Raw genomic sequence first — 24,704 nt, 5'->3', positions numbered from 1 at the left:
GTTAGATAGGGTCGTCTGCACGAGTAATACCCTACTCATGTGGTCTGTTGGTTTGTATTGGCTATCGTATGATATTACGTGTGTGATTGGATGTGGGATGGGGCATGCCGACTAGGGGACTCCTGTCCCTCCTTATATACTCTAGAGGGATAGGGTTACAAGAAAAATATCCTAATCCGTTATACGGCAAGTATTAGATTATAATATCTGTAGTATCCGATCAAATCTTTTAGATGTCTTGCAGTGTACGCCGAGCAGTGTCGTGCGCCGCAAGTCTTGAATCTTGTTGGCTGGACCGTCCCTAACCGTGTGGCCCATGTCCCTTGCCGTGGGTACCTGGGGTTATACCCCACACAGCTAGTCCCTGAGCGCATTGTATCCTTTGAGCAGCGCCGTCTTGAACAAGTCTGACTAGTTTGACGTGAAGCCGACCAGTTTAACTGGTGATCCGAGTAGTAGAAGTCGAAGCCGACCAGTTAAACTGGTGACCTGGGCGATGAAAATCAAAGACGACCAGTTTAACTAGTGACCTGAGCGGTGAAAGTTAATACCGACTAGTTTAACTGGTTAGGAGACCTCGTACTTAGCCAAGTAAGGCTTGCCAGAAGGTTGTAAGAGGCTCAAGATAAAATTTAAAAATTCTTCCCCTTATGAGAAGTGTAGCCACTTAGACTCCGTCAATAAAGAGGGTAAATCAAGAAATAAGTACTACATTCACCGCCAGGTGAAGTGTAGCCACTTAGTCCACGAGCTTACTGGAAGATGAAGAATGAATCTTGAAGTAGGGTCAAAGAAAAGAAGTCTAAAAGCTTACCGACGTCATCTGACATGCGCATATCAAGACCCTAGACGTGCTGTCCAAGATCAACACCCTGATCCGAATAGCATGAAGCGGCGTGATAGCACACCGATGAGACATAGCAAGACCCGGTCGCCAAGGAAGTCCCCAGCTTAACTGGCGACTCTTGCACGAAGAATCCGAACGCAAGTCTCCAGCTTAGCTGGCAATGAAGCGATGAACAATCCGATTAGTTGGTTGCGAAGAATCAAGCACCGAGTAGCCAAACCAACTAGTCGGTGGCGAAGTGAGCGCCGAGTAGAAGTGAACGTCGAATAGTCCGACCAACTGGTCGGCGACGAAGTCCATGAACCTAGCGGTCCGACCAGTTGATCGACGGAGAAGTCCAAAGGTCAGGTGGTGCGACCACCCGGACGATGATCCTGTAATAAATATGTAGAATGAGTATTACATAATGTAAAAATAAATATATGAACTCGACGATGAAGACAGCAGAGCGGAATAGATAGACATTATGTTTGGTATGAAGTGTTCATATTTTAAATATGAGTAACTTCCTATCAGTTAGTTCTGTATCGCATCACTAGCCCCGACTAGCCCATACTCCATAGCGTAGAGTGCTTAGCACCTGTTTACACGTAAGACCACAGGCGTCGCCGAGGAGCCACTGCCGACCACCCATAACGCAGAGGGCTGACGCGCGTGCACATGTAGGAGTGAGATCGAGAACATGGCTATTTCTAATAATGCAAGTGAGAACGTGGTTGATCGGCGAATTGATGAAGAATATCTTAAATATATTGTAAACATTAAGTTTTCTTTTGGAGGTGTGTTTATATTTAATATAAACTGCCCCGAGCTGTTAGTTTGTTGGTTGAGCTCCCCAGACTCGGCTAGCCCGTAAACCATAACGCAGAGCGCTAGAGCTCGTGTACATGTAGGAAGACAAGCGTCATCGAGGAACCGCTGTCAACCACCCATAACGCAGAGGGCAGGCGCTCGTGCACGTGTAGGGAGAAGCCAGAGACAGTGCCGTCTCTAGAGAGCACAAGCGTAAACGTGGCTGTTCGGGGAGCCGTTGAGGCGAAAGTGTATGTCATCTTTAAGATGGTATACATGGAGAAAAGTCGTTTGGAGAATAATCATGTAGAGAATAGTATGAAGAAACATCGTGGCGAAAACTTTATTAAATATTCATATATAAAATGGTACTTATCTTTAGACATAACGTCTGGTTGGGCGGTGTATGGCGTTATCTGGTCGACGAATTTGTCCCTTAGGGCATCCTAATGGATGGTGACCGTATCCCTTGGAGTTTGCCGATCGGCTTCCGATAGATCGGAACCGGAAGGTGGTCGGCGCCGAACCAGAGTGGTCAGAGCCAATTCCGTGAGAGAGAGAGGCAGTCGGCGAGCTTTTGGCCGACCTGATCGATGGATGCGATCAGATCGTCGTTGTCGACCTGCTTCCTCGAGTAGCGGGGCAGTAGGCGGCGAGTTGTTGGTGAAGACGACCTCGGAGGCGGTTTTGAGATCGGATCTGCTGTTGCAGGTGTTGACGTGGTCGACGCAGAATCGATCTGCATCGGCTTAAAGATCTCTCCTTCTCGGTCAGCCTTGACAACCCAAGAGATCGATCCGACCGTAAAGATCTGTCCGGACTTTGGAGAGGACGAAGAGCCTAAAAAGTGTATCATCTTGTTCGTCATGGAAACAGCACGCACACCCTACCTGATGCGCCAACTGTCGACGGAATATCACCGACAGTCCTCCGAGGGGTATCCCACGAAGGTAGATTGATCGGCAGAGGTGCGGGTAATCAAGAACAAGAAGACAACAGAGACACAAGAGTTAAATAGGTTCGGGCCGTCTGCACGACGTAATATCCTACTCCTGTGGTCTGTTGGTTTGTATTTGCTATCGTATGATATTGCGTGTGTGATTGGATGTGGAATGAGGCATGCCGACTACGGGACCCTGCCCCTCTTTATATACTCTGGAGGGGTAGGGTTACAAGGAAAATATCCTAATCGGTTACATGGCAAGTATTAGATTACAATATCTGTAGTATTCGATCAAATCTTCTAGATGTCTTGCAGTGTACGCCGAGCAGTGCTGTGCGCCGCAAGTCTTAAATCTTGTGGGCTAGATCGTCCCTGACCGGGCGACCCATGTCCCTTGCTGGGGAAGAATGTGTTGAAAAGCATTTGGGGGTTTAGAGTTACAAACAAGATTAAAATGTTCTTATGGAGATTGGCCCATAACAGCCATCCTGTCAATATTGCTAGGCGTGGGATTAAATTGGATACTATTTGTCCAATGTGTTGGCGCCTCGATGAGGACTGTGGACCTTTTTTTTTCAAATGCAAATTGTGTTAAGCAGGTCTAGAGAAGTATGAATTTGGAGGATGTGAGATTAACTTTGGCAAACCAATTGTCAGCTCTGGATGTAATGGACGGCATCCTGGCCCTCAAGGAAGAAACGAAATTGAAAGTAATAATACAGTCATGGTGTTGGTGGGAAGCCCGAAATAAATTAAATCAAGGAGGAGGACGAAGATCCACTGAAGAAATATGCAACTCCATTGTATACCATTATGCCAACATGGAGAAGCTGAAGCTATCCCCACTATTCAGGCCTTCACATCAAAATCAAAAGTGACAACCACCACCAGAAAATATGTACAAGATAAACTCTGATGGCGCATTTTCGTAGGACACAAAAAAGGGAGGCTGGGGATGCATCATTCGAGACTACAAAGGCGAATTCATAGCTGCCGGGGCTGGACCGTTGCTGAAAGTTTGGCCTGTTTAAATGGGCTGCAACTTGCTACTTCTTTGGGGATTTTGAGTTTGATTCTAGAAACAGATGCTGATCAAATCTTGGCGTTGGCCCTGATGTCTTCTACCTGTGATCGAGCGGAGCTGGGAACACTTTTCTTAGAGATTAAATCTAGAATGAAGTTTAATTTCTTTTGCTGTAAAATCTCTAAATGTCCCAGAGCATGTAATTCAATTGCTGATGTATTAGCCTCCTATGGTGCTACCTTAGATGCTAGTGAATCCAGCTTGTGGCTGGATCAAGCACTGGACTTTGTATTAACAATGGTCTCCGGCGAGTTGCCCGGAAGCCGTTTAATTTATGGAAACATGCTTTCCTTTTCAAAAAATAAAATAAATAAATAAAAATCAAACAAGTGAATACCACACTAGTTCATTGCATGCATTGCGATTAACTTGTAAAGTGAGCGAATCCAATGGCAATGCACAAGCATGCGGTTGTTTGTGCGATTTCGCAGCTAGCTTAATTTAGATTTAGCCCGCCAGTAAAGTGAGCGAAGGATGCCAATCATCAGGCACACGAAGCCCAGCCCGCCAGCAGCTGACTCGAGCCGACGACGTAATGCATTCGTCAGGAGTTAGGACGCCGCCACGGGGAAGCCGATCCCGCGCCGCGTGGACGGGAACATGGCGAAGAGGAAGCTCCCCGCCGCGCCGGCCGCCACGGGCACGGCCGCCATCAGCTGCCTGGTGGACGCGGACTCCACGGGGTAGAAGCACGCCACCACGTTGCGGTCCACCATGGCCACGGCCAGGAACACCGCGAACGACAGCAGCCCGTGCATGACGTCGCGCACGGTGAGCCTGTACCTGTCGTCCCGCGGCGGCGGCGGCGAGCCTGAGCCGCCTCCGTCGATGGGGATCAGGCGGCCGCTGGGCGTGACGAAGCCGTACCGCAGCGCGCCCGTGGCGGCGTCGCGGTAGCTGTCGGTGAAGCAGAGGACGAAGCAGCAGAGCGCGCAGGCGCCGATGAGGCAGCCCGTGAGCGCGCGGTTCGCGGCGGTGCAGTCGCCGTCAGCGGTGAAGGACGGCGACAGCACCTCGAAGGCGAGCACGGCGCCCGTTGGGAGGTGCTTGGCGAGGTCGGCGGTGCTGTTAAGGGCCTTGCCGATGACGGTCGTCGTCGTCGTGGGTGCCGCCTGCTGCGCGCCGTCGCCGGTGGCCGCAAGCAGTGGCGCCTCTGCGTCGCCAACGGGTGCCACCCGGGATGATGCCATGCCGCCTGCAGTATGTCTTTGGCTGGGAATATCTACTATCGCTTGTTTCAGTGCAGTGCCTGGCAGAAAGCAGTTTTAGGCAGGAGGAATGGAACACTTGCTCAACCTTCTGGATTTATGCTTGTAGTAATGCAGAAGCAAGGAACATTCGTGGCCCGAGTTTGGATTAATGCTTGTAGTAATGAAGAACCTGTGAGTAACGCAAAGAAGCCCGAGTTTGTACGCGGCAATGGCCATGGATGGCCATGCCAGTGCCTTGGACAAGGACGCAGCAGGCGTGGCTGGACTGCTTACTTGGCAGCACAGCCAAGAATCCTGGAAGGTAGCAACTTCTTCTGGGCTGGCTGCTGGCATAGTGAAGATGCAAAGACAACTGATATACCAATCTTAACTGATGTACCAACAACAAAATGTAAGTCATCTTTACCAGAGATGATTGAGATTGTTTGGTTGCGAATCCTATCCTATACGGAGTATATCTTTACTGATGTGCAGCTGATGGTGTGCAGCTGCAACAGTAGCTAACTCCAACACACTTGAACTTCCATTTTGCTTCTGCAAGTTTTTTTTTGCACCGCAGCTCCATTCCACCATGGCTGGCATACGCTGGCCGAAAGAAGGTGATCGATAGAGGTCAAAGTTCCCTCCACATGCAAGCTTCCTGCGATCCAATGTTGTGGAAGAAGATACACATACACGGGGAGCAGATAGGGGGAAGAAGCAAGCCCAGATTGCCGAGGTGGCGGCGGCAGTGTGTGCTGGTGGAGTGCAACAGCAGCCACGTGTGAACGCAGTGGACGTGGAGCTTTGAGGAGGTGGTCGTCGTCCGCAAACCCGTACTCTCGCTGACATGGAAGGACACGCCGGCGTCGTGGAGGTCCAACAGTGCTGGCTGGAGGGCCTCTGCTCTGGTAGCGTCGCCCGTAGCAGGAACTGCGCGAGGTCGGGCTCTCCTTCCTTCCGGCTGGGCCAACCAAACATCGCTCCCTAGTTGCATGTACCTGGGCAGGCAAAAAACTTCTCAATCACAGGCAACTCAAATGCCCAGGCAAGGCAATTCATCCAGGGTCTCAACCATGATTGCTTCTCGTTCATCTGTCCGTAAAAGGTGATTGGTTTTATCTCTCCCTATACTCGCCTCACGCGCCAAGTACTGGAATGGGAGCTGCGGTGCAAACCGCGCCATGTACCTGAAGAAGCAAAATGCAAGTTTGGGCACATTCCAGGCGCTACAATGGCTCAAGTTGAGGGACGTACAATGCAATTCTTTTTATACAAATATATAAGGCAACATATCATATGCAAACCAACCAACATGTACAAATTTAGAAACTAACAATCAGGACCACTAGATGCTGATCCAATGGATGGGGTGAAGGAACTTAAACGCAAAAAAAAAGGACGACAGGTGGTGGGCTTAAGCGCAAAAAAAATCCCACCTCTCACCCAATTCATAAGATCAGCATAAGTGGTCCTGATTAATAGTTTTCAAGTTTACACAGGTTAGTTGGTTTGCACCTGATACGTTTCCAATATATAAAGTTAGAAACTAGGATACATTTTCATTTTAAATGCAATTCTTCTTAAACATTAAGTTGGAAGAGAGGGTACTGAACGTAAACGGCTAATATCTTAGCCAACATAACTACAAGATGTTTAAAAAAAACCCTACAAGAAGTGCCCATGATTACCAAGAAACAGCATGTCGCCAAATATCGTCAATAGCATAACATAATTCAAAGATCCATTAGTTTATCATAATCCGAACCAAACCAGCGATAAGTTTGGCACAATAGCCAACATGCAATACATAGCAGCACCAGAACAACATATGGAAAACCTTAGCTAAGGCAGTTCATGACACTAATATTTGGCATAGAGCAAAACTTGAAGACTGCATACTGGAGATTGACAACCGATCCAGTACTAACAGGCACCACTCTAGTCTCCCTTCCGGCGGAAAGAGCAGCCCTCCGTGAGCCTCGCCTTTCCTCCTGTGGGCTGGCAGAGGACAGTTTGGCAGCCTGGGCACACAACAACAGTCTGGGAGTGGCTGAAAACAGTGGTTCTGCAAAAACAACATGAATTGCACCATTAGACTAGCTTTCTACCAGAAGTCATATCAGAGAGTTCGAAAAAACAAGGTTTATAACACATTCATACCATGACACAATGAAATAAACAGTATAAGCTTATGGTTAAATTGATGTCAACATCCTAGTTATTTGGGAGCTCATGATGCAAAGAGAAAATGAGCAATCATTATTAAGTTTTGTTGGTGCCAATGTATCTTAACATACTAATCCAAACTTAGGTGCCTATTTGTAATTTTGTACTGAGGGGCGATAGTTTACTTTGGAATTCAGTTTAACAATACCAAACCACCCCTTTCTCTAGACAGTCCTTAAACTATACAATGCATCTTAAACAATACCAAACGGAAAGACATCAGTAAACCGGAAGCAAGCGATCATGGTGACAATAATCTACTGAGTGTTTCTCTAGTTACCTTCTACAACTCAACAAGTTAATTAATTTCAATCAAATTGATAATGACCCAGAAAAATCAAATGTTGCTGCAATTCGACCAGTAACAGGACAACTATCAGCTCCTGACCAAAGATGAGGAAATCAGCTCCCAACAAAAGACAAGGAAACTTTATAAACTGTTTTCCAAAACACTAATAATACCTTAACTTGTACTAGAAAGTTACTACTATACACTAAACATGTAGGGTAAAAACTCTGTAAAATTACAGAGAATCGTTTTGCAGGTCAAACAACCCAACTCAATAATATGCATTCAACATTGCCGTACAACAAAGAAATAAAAAAACAGCATTCTTTTACTTGTCTTCTACAACTTGCTACGCCAGTTTAAAATTGTAGTGGACTAAGAAAAACAATCATGTCTAGAATTGGAGCAGCAGGACAATTAACAGCTTCCGACCAAAGATAAGAAGTTTATAAACATGTTCTCAAACTCTACTTAATACCTTAAACTTGTAGAAAGTTGCTACTATAGACTAAACATAAGCTAAATCTGTGAAAAATTACACACAATCATTTGGAAGGTCAAACAATAGAACTTCATAATAAGAATTGCCGTGATACACGCACCAGGGCAGGCTCAATGGTAAACCACAATCAATCAATGGCGAGAACTAAATAAATCTAAATCTTGAATTGAATCTGACGGGCAGGAAAACTTACATGCTGAAGCATCCCTGGCACTTGACATCCTGCAACACAGAAATAAGGTTTTCACAATTAATACATGTGGGGGGATAAAGAAAAGGTGAACCGGAAACGGCCTAGCCTACACCCACCACAGAAACGAGAGCATGTTAGGGATAAAGAACAAGTACCATGAAGAAGGAGTTGGGGGACTGGACGAGGCGCTTCTTCTTGTGCTTGAGCTTCTCGAGATCTGCCGGCGGGTTGAGAAGGTCGATGTCGTTCTGGAGAACCTGCGCAGCCAATCAATCTCAGGATCCAATCGAGCACGCTGGCGATGAGCGGCGCAACAAATTTGGATCTTGATTGGGCGGAAGATGAGGGGATTAGAGCTTACCATCTTGCCTCGGGCTGCGGCGGAGGGAAGTGCGTTAGATGCGGCGGCGGCGGCAAGGGAGGAGGAGGAGGAGCTGCCTGCAGACGAGTCTGAGCCGGGAGGGTTTTGCGCGGACGGCGTGGTTGTTGCTTTCTACTAGGGTCTGGAGAATCTGGACCGTTCGATCCTGCTGGCTCATCATCACGGCCTTCAGAGTGACCCGCATTGCACACAGTGGGCCTGGATTATTGGGCTTGTCTCTGTAGCTGAATTGGGCCCATTTGTGTGACATGGAGACTTTATAAAACAAAAAAAATACATTCCAAACACAACGAGCAAACTGAATACATGAAAAAAAAAAAATATTCCAAACACAACATGGAAACCGAACCCATTTGCTGGTGTGTTTTCATGGTGCTATCTATTATCTATCTATTATACTTAAATAGGAGAATCCCACTAACCTATTTTCCTACGATTTTGTAAAGCCACGTCGTCCAAGGGTCCCATCACCATAGGTCCCTTATGCAGCAGGCGAACCATCCCATCCGTATTCACAACTCTTTCCTTCCTCCGCCAATTGAAACCACATCATATCTCTTTGCTTCTCCCCACATTAATGCTTCTATACAAGTTCACGTCTTGTGGTAAAACCACATCACCTCCTCTTCCCAGTAATCAATATAGAAAACCAGGAGTCTTCAACAAGGCCGGCCAATAGTCAATTAATAATGCAAGAAAACGATGAGTCTCCATCTATATGGACTCAATAAATCACCGCTGTGCAGGGACGTGAAGCCGCCGCTACTTGGGCTCCGTTCGCTTCGCTGAAAAAATAAGTCGAAACATTGTTCTGGCTGATTTATTGTGAGAGAAAAACATTGTTCCAACTAAAAAACAAGTTGAAAAGTACAGATTATCCGCCTCGATCCTCATGCCGTTGCCCACTGCCCAACATTGATCTTCATTCCGGCGCGACACTGACAGCCAAAACAATTTGCATTCAAGCCACCAATTCCTCACGCCTGATTACCGGCAACAATTCCATCAAGGTATGGCATGGTTACCTCCTTCATATATAAGATCGACTATTGGATTGTACTCCCAATGCAATTTCAGGTAATTTTGCAGTGAGCTGGATTGGGGCACCTGTGCGTCCTCCTCTATGCGACCGTGTTGGCCGGCGTGGTGCATGTGCAGGATACCATATATAACACCAAGACAGTGTATACGTTTAGTGATGTACAAGGTTTAATGGAAGCAACCAATCACACACCCACAAACAAATTCAAAGATGAGATTTATTTTAGGGTTGGCGGTGGATGCGCTCGTTGGCTGCTGGAAGAAAAGCGGGATTAGCTGACGCCGTCGAACTTGCTGCTCATCAGAGACAAGGTCGCGCTCGGCAGCACCCGGTTCACCTGAGGTTGCTCTGCTTGCACAAAACAATTAATCAGAGAGCACCACATGGTCATGGTACGTGATGCATGCATGGATGGAGCAATATACATGGTCGTCGAGCAACATAGTTAAACTCAATAATTTTGCCTTACAAAGCCCCTGGCTTTCCTTCTCATTATATAGGCCCCGTTCGGTTCGCTGAAAAAACAAGCCAAAACACTGTTCCGACTGATTTGTTAGGAGAGAAAAATACTGTTCTGGCTATTGAAAAGTACGAATTATAAGACAAACGAACAGGGCCATAGTGTTGATACAAAAGGAGTTGCTAATAGAATTTACATCATGAGTAGTGATAGTGGTAACACTACACATTCCATCTCCCAGCGCTAGGCTCTACCATCATCTCAAATAATGATAGTGGTGATTCTGTACCTTCCATCTTCTTAGCACTAGAGGCGATCATTTAACGTGCATATTAACAAACATTAACAATGCACAACTAGCAACTAGTTCAATTCGGGGTCGTGGACACGGGCACGACGGCGGCGGCGCCGCGCGGGCCGTGCTCTGTGACGTCGTAGAGCTCGCCGTCGCCCCAGAGCTCGTACGCCTCCTCGCCGTGGACGGCGTCGTCACCGACCTCGAGCTTGTCCTCGGTCATGCGCAGCGGGACGACGGCGTTGGTGGCGACGCAGATGATCGAGGTGACGGCCACGTTCCATCCGATGACGAAGAGCGCGCCCGCCAGCTGCTTGCCGAGCTGCGCGGCGCCGCCGTAGAAGGCGCCCTGGGAGTTGGTGAGGGGCAGGAAGAGCGCGCACAGGGTGGGGTCGGCGAGGAGCCCCGTGAGCAGGCCGCCCAGGAGCCCCACCACGCCGTGCGTGTGGGTGACGCCCAGCGTGTCGTCCACGTGCATCAGCAGCCGAGACCGCTTGTGCAGGATCATCATCGTGTACCACGGGACGCTGCCGGCCAGCACGCCCATCACCATGGCTGCCCACCCCTGCACGCACAGGGCACACCGTACCGTCAGACATATATCATATTCTCATCGTCCATCGGCAGATTGATTAAACCAGGTTTACATGCGTTCAAGAAGATTTCAAAATTTTAAAATTTGGCAGCACGAGAAGAGAAAGGCACAGGCAGATCATGAGAGGCAGGGAAGACGGACGGACGATGGGATCACCTGCGGCGGGCGTGATGCAGACGAGTCCGGTGATCATGCCCTGGACGGCGCCCACGACGGACGGCTTGTTGAAGAAGACGACGTCGAGGCATGTCCAGACGATGAGGCCCATGGCGGTGCAGATGTTGGTGTTGAGCACTGACATGGACGCCACTACGTTGGCGGCGTACGGCCCGCCGCCGTTGAACCCGGCCCACCCCATCCACAGCAAACCCGCGCCGGTGAGCGTGAACAGGATGTTGTTGGGTGGGAACCTCTCCCTGTCCTTGTGTGCCCGGGGACCCACTCAGTAGGCGGCCGTGAACCCGGCGAACCCAGCGGAGAGGTGGATGACGTAGCGGCCGCAGTAGCTATGACGCCCCACTGGAAGAGGAAGCCGCCGCCCCAGACGGAGAAGGCACCGACGGTGTAGGAGAAGGTGAGCCAGAGCGGCACGAACAGCATCCACGCCGCGAAGCTCATCCGTCCCAGTAGCGACCCGGCCACGAGAATCAGCGTGATGGCCGCGAACACGCACTGGAAGTACACCACGGTGGCCATCGGGTACAGCGGCTCCACGGCGGCACACTATAAAAAAACGTTGGTAGCAACTTTAGGTGCGGCCGTCGTCCCAACAGTGACGTGCTCGGTACTCACGAGACTAGCTGCTCCCTACAAATGGCACAGTAAGGATGACTGGTAATACGAGCCACCTCTACAAATGGATCGATTTGTAGGGATGGCTCACTCATCAGCCGCTCCCGGTGTTGCATTTGTAATGGGCGGCTTAATCACCAGCCGTCCCTACAAATGCCCCACATATAAAAACCTGCAGTCCTTTCTTTCTCCTCGGGTCACTCACTTTAACCCGTGAAAAAAGATAGGGATGCCTTGGACATCTCCTAAAAATTGCTCTACTAAGGGTGAATGTTTTGATCTTAAATTCTTTGATGAAGAGGTTGGAGAAGGTAAGAAAATGATATTCCATATTTTTTTGAAGTTTTAATGGTTGGTCAGTGACGCCTTGTTTAGTTCCAAAATGTTTTCCTAAAAAGTGCTACAGTAGCCATCACATCAAATCTTGCGATACGTGCATAGAGCATTAAATATAGACAGAAAAAACTAATTGCACAGTTTGGTTGGAAATCACGAGACGAACGTTTTGAGCCTAATTAATCCATGATTGAATACTAATTGCCAAATAAAAACGAAAGTGCTACAGTAACCAAATTCTCAAATTTCACCCAACTAAACACAGTCTGAGTAATTAGAGTTTTGCTTTTCTCTCTCTTCTATGGTGCTTGAGCTACTTATGAAGCAAATTAGACCCACATATTGAATGTACTAGGGTAAATTAGGTAGGGAAATAATATCATACCCTTATTTGGTTCATGTTTCTTGATTTTAGTGAACAATTAGTTAGTTTTATGGATGTTTCATGTGTATGTAGATCTAGATCTAGGGTTTGGTTTTTTTATTAATTTCGTTTTTGTAAATTTATGTTTGATGAAATTGGACTAGGGTTTGCATGAAAGATATTGGGTAAAATATTAATTGTTGCTAATTATTGTCTTTGAAATTATTTATTGTAATCAATAAATATATATTTTAATTATTTATGGATAAATAGGCTATTAATTAATCGTCTACCATGGTATGTTTGTATGCTTCATGTAATTATATTTGATTTATATTCATATATATATGAAGTATATACAATTATTCTCAAGTAATTATTAATTTAATTCATTTTATATATATCTGAATAAGTAGTCATTTAATGTTTGTTTTATTGTTGTTCTAAAAGATGGAGTATAGGAACTCTTGGATGTATGGTTTGTTAAGGTTCAAGGCAGATTTCCGTGAAGAGGTGGATAAATTTATTGAAGCCGCAGAGAAACATGCAACGACATTGATAGAGAATAATGATACAATTATTTGTCCCTGTAAAGATTGCAAGAACCATATGACATAGACAGATGTGACTATCAACAGATCACATTTGATTATGCGAGGATTTATTGAGGACTACATAGTATGGATTCATCATGGTGAAACGGTTATTGTTAACGACGAGGATGAGGAGAAATACGATGACGAATCCCTAGAATCCATGTCCTAATATTCAGCAGAGCTTGATGCACGAATGGATCCTGAGTTTGGCAATGAACAAGGTGGTGATGCTGGTGGTTGGGGTGGTAATGATAAAGGTGGTGCCAATAATGATGGCGGAGCATGTGTCGGGGATGAAGATGATTTGGAGGACATGATTTGAGCCCTTGGACCAGAGATTTTACTAAAGAGCCCGAAAGATCTAGAAAATTTAGAAAGGGTGACAAAAACATCGAAGGAGACTGTGTATGGTGTTGAAAAGGGATGTCCGACATATTGGACATTGCTACGTTTTGTGCTTGAGCTACTCATCCTAAAGGCTAAGTACGACTTGTCAGACTGTAGTTTCAATGATCTATTACGTTTCCTGTCATGAGTGCTGCCACAACCAAACTTAGTTCCCTCCAACACATACCAAGTGAAGAAGGTCATAAGTCCATTGACAATGGGGGTTGAAAAAATCCATACATGCCCCAACCACTGTATCCTTTTTCATGGCGAAATATTCAAGTCACTGGATAAATGTCCCCGGTGTGGGGCCAGCCGGTACAAGAACAATGACCTTTATGGTGGGGACGAAGACTCCACGGGGAAAAAGAGGAATAAGAAGGGTATGAAAAAAGTGGTACAAGAATCTCAGTCCCCAGAGGACACTCCATTAGGCAACGATGCAAAGCAGAGAAGAATTCCTGTCTTGGTAATGTGGTACCCACCTGTGATCGTCCGCTTAAGACGTATCTTCCTAAACCCTAAAGAAGCCACACTCATGACATGGTGGGATGATGAGCGCAAGGTGGATGATGATAAGATTGCACACCCGGCTGATTGTAGTCAGTGGCAAAGGATCGATGAGAAGCACAAAGAATTCAGCGATGATCCAAGGAATGTACGGTTTGACTTGAGCACTGTGGAATAAATTTCTTCAATGAGAGGATGAGCGACCATAGCACTTGGCCAGTGATCTTGACTATGTACAATATTCCAACGTGGTTGTGTCAGAAGAGAAAGTACCTTCTCCTCGCTATTCTTATTTTTGGCCCTAAACAGTCAGACATTGATATAGATGTGTTCCTCGAGCCTTTGATGCAAGAAATTGAGAGGCTATGGAGGCATGGGGAGTCGATGTACGATGCATTCTGAAAGGAGGACTTCATATGTAGAGCAATAATATTTGTTACTACTGCTACTACTCATTTTTTTTATATATTGTTGTTTTATAGGACTACTTTGGTTTATAGACCTTTTTGATTTCTTATACCTTCTCGCGTACTTAAAGCACACTTTCTTGCATCTATTACAACAAAGCGCGAAATAATGTCATGGACATCAGGTAGTGCAGCCTGATGCCCCGAGCATGATGAGCAGCCAACCTATGAGGAGCAAGCACTAGAGGACCAGCTTACTCAGGAGTAGTTCAATAGCGAGTTAGAAAAAGATCTAAAAGTGATGCTTACTCAGGAGTAGTGTGACGAGGAGGAAGGGGGAGCAGAAGGAAGAGCAGGAGAGGTTGCTAAAGGTGAAGAAGAAGAGGATGATGATGATGAGGACTCAGAAGAGGGATATATAAGTCCTGAGGATCCTTTCCCACGTGAAGCCAAAAGGAGACTAACGGAGGAAGATTTGGACAAGGATTTTGACCCAAACGAGGAGATAGGGATAAAGCCTTAGCTTGTAAATTTTGTTAAAGCTTTGGCTGTGTTACCTCTACTAATACTTTGACCTATCATATATATAGGTCCCTCCTAAAACTCAAAAAAGACGACATCGACGTCCGTGACATCTCGCCGGACAACACGGAGTAAAGGAAGGAAGAGCAGAGGCAACAACCACAGAGATGGACATTGGGGCCTCTGCTCCACAACCTCAAGATACAACCATGAACACAACTACCAAGCCAAAGAGGAAACAAGGGGATAGAAAAGCAAACCAATATCTAGATAAGGCATGCTATGTGATAACGAAGGTTGGGCCAGTTGGGGAGATACTTGAGCCAAAGGAATTTAGAGGATGATTCCATAATACGACCAGAGCTCTAGTAAGAGATAAATTGAACCCAGCAATCTCTAACTAGAAAGAGGTACCAGAGAAGAAAAATGATGAACTATGTGATAAGTAGCTGAAGCTCAATTTTAGATTTCCGAAGGGTAAGCAAGAACTAGTAAAAAATGCTTTCAAGATAATGGGAGAGTCATTTCGACGTTGGAGGTTGGAGCTCAACAAGAAGTATATCCAAAAAGGGTTAACTCCCTTCAACGAGTTTGGCAACATAACTCCTAGTCAATAGGAGGAGCTCATGGCTCAGAAGACTTCACTAGTGGCATTGGAGCTTAGTGCCCGTATCACTAAGCTAACGAAGAGGAACAAACACCACCATCATCTAGGCCCCGGTGGCTACTATACTAAGGAAGAGAAGTTTAGGAAGATGGACGATGATAAGAACCCGCTAGGGTGAATCCTGATCTTTTGATGAGAAAAGGTGGATAACTCGATTTGGGGATGGAGATGACGTTCATGGCCTGACTACAACCATCTAAGGATGTTGCGCCTTAGCAACCGATACACCACCTCCAATGGCCGTCGCGATCTTGTGGAGCATGATCAACCAAACCACTAGGGTAATTCCTGCTAGCAATCGAGGAACAATCAAGAACAAGTAGAACAAGAAACTCAATTGCAAATATGGAGATGGAAAACTAATCTGAACGTTGGGGTTCTGAATCAAGTAGAACGGATGGTCTAGTCAACACATGCGTCTACAAAGAAGTAGCAATGGCTAAACTTTCAACAAAATAAAACCCAACTGTTCTTGGTGGTGGCTAAGGGGTATATGAAGGTGGAAGGATGACCACCAAGGTGTTGGGGTCGTGCTCCAACCTTAGGACACATCCCTAATGGACCTGACTTGATACACGGCCCATCGAGACAAAATAAGGTGACACAACACCTTTGACAGAAAAACCTCTTAGTTGTAATTTGATTATTGCGGATGCCTCCGGCAAGATATAGACATGATTCTAAATCCATATGAAAATAGACTTTATAAGGATTCCATGGAGTACTTGAACACTCAAAACAGAGTCCGAATGAGGTCGTGGTGGCCGTCGCAAGTTGGTGCAGTGTTGTAGTCCGAATCTAGCCCCAAAATGTGTTGGATTTGATCTCTTTCTTTCCTTGGGCCAAAAGTAACATGGTGTCCTGGTGGAGGACGTTGGGAATACTTGTACTTGGCCCCCAATCAAGTTCTTTGGTCCTCCATGCCTTCCATGTGTCTTTAACACTCTTTTTGATCCATGTATGTATTTCTGAAAATGATAATAAACACACATCATGGTGTAGCATCAATTCATCAAATGTATCAAATACAATCATGGTAAAGGATTGTTTCACCTATGAATCAAAAGTTGCTAATGTGGTTGTAAACAGGCATGTGATGTCCTCATCATTCTCCCCTTCCTAGCTGCAAGTCGTCCTCGACTTGCTCCAATGGCATTCAAAAGTGCTTGCTTTGATGTTGGAACACAGAGCGATGGCTATGCTGCACGACCACAACCAGTAATGCTCCATTTCTTTAGGATTACCCTGTTGCATATGGGAAAAACTAGGAAAACTTTACAAGACATTATTAGTGTTAGTGCAGCTCCCTATTCGTTCATGGTATTGTAGCTCATAAGGATATTTCAGATTAGAGCAAATATAAACTTTATGCACAAAATATTCTCCTTTGTTGTCGTATTTGCCAATTGCATGAAGCGAACAATGATTAAAACTTGGCAAACCAGAATCAAATTTAAGTTTCTCTTTTAGACAATTTAGATTACATAGAATATCAAATTCAATATAACCCAAAGTATTTAAAGAGGACAACAAATTCAGTTCATCTTGTGCACAAGTAATAGGATAAAAAATCTTTTCTTCAACATATTTGTATGGTTCCAAGCCAAAAGTATCACACTTATTCACTACTTGTGGCATAGGAGTAAAAGAATCATCAGCTCACAAGTCCTCTTTATCACAAGGAACAACAAGTAATTCATTTTGTGACAAAGGAAAATCAGCAGTGGGTTTCACTATTTGTTGCTCTTCATTAGCACACAGAGTGGACAAATTTTGGACATTATGGGTCACATCATTCTTGCAAGTATTGACAGATAATAGACTCTCCTTTTCAGCATTGAGAGCAAGACAAAACAATTGACCAATATGTATATATGAGTTACTAATTAACAAGGTTCGAATTTCAGAATTGAGCCCTCTCATGAACCTACTCATAACATCTTCCATGCATTCAACTAATCCACCAAACTTGATGCAAATCTTAAAATCATGGTAGTATTCTTTTACAGTCCTACTATCTTGCTTCAAGTTGTCTAATTTTACAAGCAAATAATCAACATAATATGCAGGAACGAATGCATCTCTAAAAAGAAATTTGAAGTCTTCCCAAGATTCTAGAACTTTGTTGTGCCTACAAATGTGTTTCTATTCTAGCAAAGCATATTCAATCAAAACATTAGAGGCAATACAAATCTTTTGTTTCTCGGATAGGTCATGCTCATCGAATTCATTATCTACTTTTAGCTCCCAATCAATGTAAGCTTGAGGATCAAACTTACCATCATATAACGGCAAGTGTTGAATGACATCCTGAATATGAGGGTCTAGTTTCAACAGCTCAAAAATCTCCGTATCACCTACCATGATTAGTAGAAAACAAGAAACACAAAAATAATATGTATCCTTCTATCAACTACTAGGATGTGTCGGTTGTAATTCTCTCAAACTCAACTTGTTAAAACAAGCCCTTACAAGTTCTTACCAAGCTAAACAGGAGGTGACGGCAACCAACAAATCTACAACCGTGGAATGAAGTGTATTGGTGCCGCAACAACAACACCTGTCAAGCTGTAGTCAAAATATGTGGAGCTATAGGTGGGTTGAAGCAAGGAAGTACTAGCACCATATTAGTCACAAAAAGCAAGCTGAATAATTGTTCAATGGTGGTACTATGCTAGTCCTAGGATAAACCATGCTAGAGACGTGAGCCTAGGCACAAAGGTAGTCACTAAAAAAGAGCAACTAGCACAACACGAAGAAAATAACAGATTCAGCCCCTTCTTTCTTCTCCTTCTCTTGTCTTTTTTTTCTTCTTTTTCTTGCAGAGCCCTAAATATTTTGTTTGGTACTATGACAACCCAAACAATAAGGCTATTGCACATAGCCCCTTCGAATGTAGATTTAACAACTCTGAAAGCTCTAGTTTGGTTTTGGTTAATTAATGAAACCCTAAGTGCTAACCTAGTTTATCAAAGTGATTATAAGATAGGTAGCACTACTCCAAGTGATGAAGCAATGGCGAAGATCATGACAATGATGATGGCATGGTGATGATCAAATGCTTAAACTTGGAAAAGAAGAAAGAAAAAAACAAAAGGCTTAAGGCAAAGGTAAAATTGTAGGAGCCATTTTGTTTCAGTGATCAAGACACTTAGCGAGTGTGATCACATTTAGGATAGATAGCCATACTATTAAGAGGAGTGAAACTTGTATTGAAATGCGGTTATCAAAGTGCCACTAGATGCTCTAATTCATTGCATATGCATTTAGGATCTAGTGGAGTGCTAACACCCTTGAAAATGTTTGTGAAAATATGCTAACACACGTGCACAAGGTTATACACTTGGTGGTTGGCACATTTGAGCAAGGGTGGAGAAGATGGAATCGAAGATGTCACGCTGGTTACAGAGTGACCAAACACGTCCGGTATCTTAGCGACAGACTCAGCGACCGGATGCATCTGGTCGCCACATCAGACGTGTACGGTGTGAATCAGAAACAACAGTATACGGAGGACAGCCGATTGGACACTGGCAGCGTCCGGTCCGATACCACCGGACACGTCCGGTCGAGCTAGGGAGCTTACTGTACTCCACCGGACGCTACGGCTCAGCGTCCGGTCATTTGTGACTTAGCGTCCGGTGTGAGCGTCCGGTTGCATGAAAGAAAGGGCAGCAATGGCTAAGTTGATTTAAATTGGACATGTGGCAGTCTGGGGGCTACCGAACATGTCCATTATGCCGACCGAACGCGTCCGGTATTCACGAGCGGAGCGTCCGGTGCTGCGTCCGGTATTCACGACCGGAGCGTCCGGTGCTGCGTCCGGTCAGTTGGACTGCAGCGTCCGGTCAGCCCACGTTATTCCCAGTGAAGGGGTATAATGGCTCTATTTGATGGGGGCTCTATTTGAAGCCCCATGACCGGCTCAAGCCACAACTCTTGCACATTTTCATTGACATAGCAACCTTGTGAGCTTAGCCAAAGCCCTCCCACTCATCTCCATCATTGATCCATCATCTTTGTGAGATTGGGAGAGAATCCAAGTGCATTGCTTGAGTGATTGCATCTAGAGGCACTTGATATTCATGTTGCGCTGCGGGTTTCGCTTGTTACTCTTGGTGGTAGCCACCACTTAGATGGCTCGGTGCAGCGGCGGAGGATCGGCACGAGTTGGTGATTGTTCGTGGCCGTCTCCGGTGATTGTGAGGGGAGTTGTACCTTCCCTGACGGAGCGCCGAAAGGTAACTCTAGTAAATTGCTCATGTCTTTGAGTTACCTCACTTGCGGGTCGGTTCTTGCGGTGTCCTATCGTGTGGACGAGGTTTGTGAAACACCTCTTAGCCGCCGAACCACCAAGTGTTGGTCGACACAATGGGGACGTAGCGTGTTGGCAAGCACGTGAACCTCGGGAGAAAATCGATTGTCTCTTGTCTTTGGCATTCTCTCGATGATTGACTATACATTCATCTTGTGATTGGTTCATCCCCTACACGGCGGTATATCACCCTACTCACTTATTTACATTCTTGCAAACTAGTTGATACAAGCTCTTTAGTGTAATTAGAATTGAGAGCTTGCTTTATTATTTACATTCATCTAGTTGAACTCTTTAGAGTAGTAAGTTTGTGTGCCTAAGTAATCATTGCAACTAGAATTGTTGGATAGGTGGCTTGCAACCCTTGTAGAGCTAGAGCAAGTTTGCATTACGCTATTTGTCATACTAATCAAATTGCTCTAGTTAGTTTGTAGATTTTTAAATAGGCTATTCACCCCCCTCTAGCCATATTAGGACCTTTCAAGTGGTATTAGAGCCGTGGTCATCGTTTGATTGAAGGCTTAACAACCTCGGTGTAAAATTATGGCTCAAGTTGTGTTCAACCATGTGGGGCATAAACCACCGTTCTTTGATGGCACATGCTATGATTATTGGAAGAGAAAGATGAGGATGTATCTTGGTTCAATCAATGATCAAGTATGGGAAGTGACCGAGAATGACTATGCTATCATTGATCCCGATGATCCAACCAACCAAGATAAGATCAACAAGCAGTGCAATACAATGGCTCTCAACACCATATACAATGCCATTGATTCCAAGGTGTTTAAGCAAATCAAGGATTGTGAAAGAGCAAATGAGGTGTGGAAGAGATTGGAGGAAACATATGAGGGCACACCGACGGTGAAGGGTGCCAAGTTGTATATTCTCAAGGACAAGTTGACAAGCTTCAAGATGAAGGAAGATGAGAGCATTCTGGAGACGTTCCATCGATTACAAGTAATTGTCAATGACTTGAAGGCTTTGGGAGAAAAGATCAAGGATGATGTCTCTCATCGGTTCTTGATGTGCTTACCTCCAAGATTTGAGATGTTGAGATTGCTCATCATAAGAGGAGGATTGAAGGAGATTACCCCCAACCAAGTACTAGGTGATGTCATGACACAAGAGACATACCGTATGGAAAGGGAGTGGGATGACAAGGATGAGAAGAAGGAAGAAGAAGATAAGAAGAAGAAGAGCATAGCATTCAAGGCTAGCTCATCATCATCAAGAACAAGGGCAAATCAAAGAAAGAATCAAGTGATGATGATGATCTTAATGACATTGATGATGAAGCCATGGCTCTATTTGTGCGTAATATGGGCAAATTTATGAAGAAGAAGGGCTATGGTGCAAGAAAGAGAAGAGATCACACAAAAAGCAAAGAGTATGTGAGAAGGTGCTACAATTGCAAGAGCCCCGATCATGTTATAGCAAATTGTCCCTACAATAGTGATAATGATGAAGATGAGAAGAAGAAGCACAAAAAAGATAAGAATGAAAAGGAGAAGAAGGAGAAGAGAATGACCTTCCAAAAGAAGAAGAAGGGTGGAGGCTATGTAGTCACTTGGGATAGTGATGGATCCTCGGATGGTGATAGCTCTAGTGATGATGACAAGAAATCCATCAAGAGAGCACTAGCAAGCATCGCCATCAACAAGAAGCTCTCCATCTTCGACACTCCATCGACATGCCTCATGGCAAAACCTACCAAGGTAAAATATGATGTGAGTGATGATGAATGTAAAAGTGATGCTTGTAGGAGTGATGATGATGGCGAGGAGTACTCAAAGGAGGAGCTTATGGACATGTGCGAGCAAGAGCACACTTGCTTTGAGATGAAGAGAAAAGAGTGCAAAGAATTGAATAAGAAAGTCAAATTTCTTGAACAATCCTTTGATGAGCTCAATGCTACTCATGAGAGGCTAATGGAAGCCCATGAGAAGCTTAGCAAAGCTCACTCTAAGCTTGAAAAGGCTCACTCCTCTCTTATTGAGCAAGTCAAAGTGGAGAAAGCTAAGAAGGAGCAAGTGATCATATCATGTGATGTGGGACTAACATGTGATCTTATTGATGAATCTATTTTTATTGCTCCCACTAACACTTCTTGTAGCACTACCACTTCCACTTCACCCTTGAGTGATGGTCTCACTTGTGGCAACTCACTAAAAGTGGAAAATGAGACCCTCAAGAAGGAGGTGAATGAGCTCACTCGTGCCTTAGGCAATGCCTATGGTGGAGATGCCCGCTTGCTAAAGTGCTTGGGTAGCCAAAGGTTTTCTCTCAACAAAGAGGGATTAGGCTATACCCCCAAGAAAGGCAAGGTGGCCTTTGTCACTCCCAAAGTTAGCTTTGTGAAGGGCAATGGTCGGTTTTGTAATAGATGCAAGCAAGTTGGGCATATAGAGCAAAATTGTAAGACTAACAAGAACAAGCTACCTAATGTATCCTCAATCAAATTTGATTCTTGTTACATGCTTTATAAGGGTGCCAATGGTGTGAAGGCTAAGTTCATTGGTGCACCAATTGTAGGCTCAAATAAGAAGGCCATTTGGGTACCAAAGACCTTGGTGACTAACCTACAAGGACCCAAGCAAGTTTAGGTACCTAAAAAGAATTGATCTTCTTTTGTAGGTAAATTATAAAGCCGGAGGAAGGCATTGGGTGCTTGATAGTGGGTGCACACAACACATGACCGATGATCCAAGAATGTTCAATTCAATCAATGAAAGCAAGAGCAATGGGATTGATAGTATCGCATTTGGTGACAATGGCAAAGGCAAGGTCAAAGGGCTTGGTAAGATTGCAATATCCAATGATTTGAGCATTTCCAATGTGCTACTAGTAGAGAGCTTGAGCTTCAACCTATTGTTGGTAGCTCAATTGTGTGATCTTGGTTTCAAGTGCATATTTGGTGTGGATGATGTAGAGATTATAAGTGTAGATGGCTCTAACTTGATATTCAAAGGATTTATATATGAGAATCTATACTTGGTTGATTTCAATGCTAGAGAAGCTCAATTGACAATATGTTTGATCACTAAGTCTAGCATGGGTTGGTTATGGCATAGAAGGCTTGGTCATGTTGGAATGAAACAATTAAACAAGTTGATTAAGCATGACTTAGTTAGAGACTTGAAAGATGTCACATTTGAGAAGGATAAGCTATGTAGTGCATGTCAAGCTAGAAAGCAAGTTGGTAACACACATCCTAAGAAGAGCATGATGAGCACATCCAAGGCATTTGAGTTGATACACATGGACTTGTTTGGACCAACCACATACACTAGCATTGGTGGAAACAAATATGGATTTGTGATTGTGGATGATTTCACTAGATACACATGGGTGTTCTTTCTTGTTGACAAGAGCGATGTTTTTGCAACATCCAAATCATTTGTCAAGAGCATTCACAATGAGTTTGAAACAACTATCAAGAAAGTTAGAAGTGATAATGGTAGTGAATTCAAGAACACTAGAATTGATGAGTTGTGTGATGAATTTGGAATTAGACATCAATTCTCAGCCAAGTATACTCCTCAATCAAATGGGCTAGTTGAAAGAAAGAATAGAACCTTGATTGATATGGCAAGATCAATGTTGAGTGAGTACAATGTGAGTCATTCATTTTGGGCCGAAGCAATCAACACGGCTTGCTACTATAGCAACCGACTCTATTGTCACCCCATGATGGAGAAGACACCTTATGTGCTATTGAATGGAAGAAAGCCCAACATAGCATACTTTCGGGTTTTTGGTTGTAAATGCTATATATTGAAGAAAGGCACTAGATTGGGCAAGTTTGAAAAGAAATGTGATGAAGGTTTTTTACTTGGTTACTCCACTACTAGCAAGGCTTATAGAGTTTGGAATTTGGCTAGTGGTACTCTTGAGGAGGTTCATGATGTGGAATTTGATGAAACAAATGGTTCTTAAGAGGAAGATGAGAATCTAAATGATGTAAGAGGCACTCAATTGGTCAATGCAATAAAGAACATGGACATTGGTGATATAAGGCCTAGAGAGGTGATAGATGTTGAAGATGACAAGAATCAAGTACTCTCTAACTCAAATGTGCAAGCTAGTGGTTCTCATGATCAAGTCCAAGCAAGCACTAGTGATGGCAATATGCAAGATCAACAAATGGCTAGTTCATCATCTCAACCAAGTGATCAATCAAATGCTAGAAATCAAGTGCAAGTGCTTCAACCAACTAATGTTGCAAGAGATCACCCATTGGACACTATCATTGTTGATATTTCAAGAGGTGTGCAAACAAGATCAAGATTGGCCTCATTTTGTGGGCATTTCTCATTTGTGTCATCCATTGAACCCAAGAAGATAGATGAAGCTTTAAGGGATATTGATTGGATCAATGCTATGCATGAAGAGCTAAACAACTTCACAAGAAATCATGTATGGGATTTAGTTGAGAGGCCTAAGGATCATAATGTGATTGGAACTAAGTGGGTCTTTTAGAACAAGCAAGATCAAGATGGGATAGTAATAAGGAACAAAGCAAGATTAGTGGCTCAAGGTTACACTCAAGTTGAAGGTCTTGACTTTGGAGAAACATATGCCCCGGTTGCAAGATTGGAAGCAATTAGAATCTTGCTAGCCTATGCTTGTGCCCATAACATCAAGTTGTACCAAATGGATGTGAAAAGTGCATTTCTAAATGGGTACATCAATGAGCTTGTGTATGTTGAGCAACCTCCTGGTTTTGAAGATGAGAAGAAACCCAACCATGTCTACAAGTTGAGAAAGGCTTTGTATGGATTGAAGCAAGCACCTAAAGCATGGTATGAGAGATTGAGGGATTTCCTACTCTCTAAGGGATTCAAGATGGGAAAGGTTGACACCACTCTCTTCACCAAGAAGCTTGGAAATGACTTGTTTGTAATGCAAATCTATGTTGATGATATCATCTTTGGATCAACAAATCAAGAATTTTGTAATGAG

General features: G+C 44.4%; 2 protein-coding genes and 1 pseudogene across 2 annotated transcripts; all 3 read right to left on the bottom strand.

The window, feature by feature from the left end:
• Nucleotides 1-4,016: 4,016 nt before the first annotated feature.
• LOC136463338 (protein DMP6-like) lies at nt 4,017-6,083 on the bottom strand. Its single transcript, XM_066462337.1, has 2 exons — nt 5,932-6,083; nt 4,017-5,857 (listed from the first exon to the last, which is right to left on the bottom strand). Exon 2 carries the CDS (start codon nt 4,854-4,856, stop codon nt 4,218-4,220), a length of 639 nt encoding a protein of 212 aa, XP_066318434.1. The 5' UTR covers nt 4,857-5,857; nt 5,932-6,083; the 3' UTR covers nt 4,017-4,217.
• Nucleotides 6,084-6,561: 478 nt separating this feature from the next.
• LOC136463337 (small ribosomal subunit protein eS27-like) lies at nt 6,562-8,560 on the bottom strand. Its single transcript, XM_066462336.1, has 4 exons — nt 8,431-8,560; nt 8,225-8,326; nt 8,070-8,098; nt 6,562-6,924 (listed from the first exon to the last, which is right to left on the bottom strand). Exons 1-4 carry the CDS (start codon nt 8,431-8,433, stop codon nt 6,798-6,800), a joined length of 261 nt encoding a protein of 86 aa, XP_066318433.1. The 5' UTR covers nt 8,434-8,560; the 3' UTR covers nt 6,562-6,797.
• A 1,761-nt stretch (nt 8,561-10,321) lies between these two features.
• LOC136463336 (ammonium transporter 3 member 2-like) lies at nt 10,322-11,557 on the bottom strand (annotated as a pseudogene).
• Nucleotides 11,558-24,704: the final 13,147 nt, after the last annotated feature.

The sequence above is a fragment of the Miscanthus floridulus genome, chromosome 7, assembly GCF_019320115.1.
Source record: "Miscanthus floridulus cultivar M001 chromosome 7, ASM1932011v1, whole genome shotgun sequence".
Classification (NCBI taxonomy): Eukaryota; Viridiplantae; Streptophyta; class Magnoliopsida; order Poales; family Poaceae; genus Miscanthus; species Miscanthus floridulus.
This window is presented reverse-complemented; position numbering and strand designations above follow the sequence as displayed.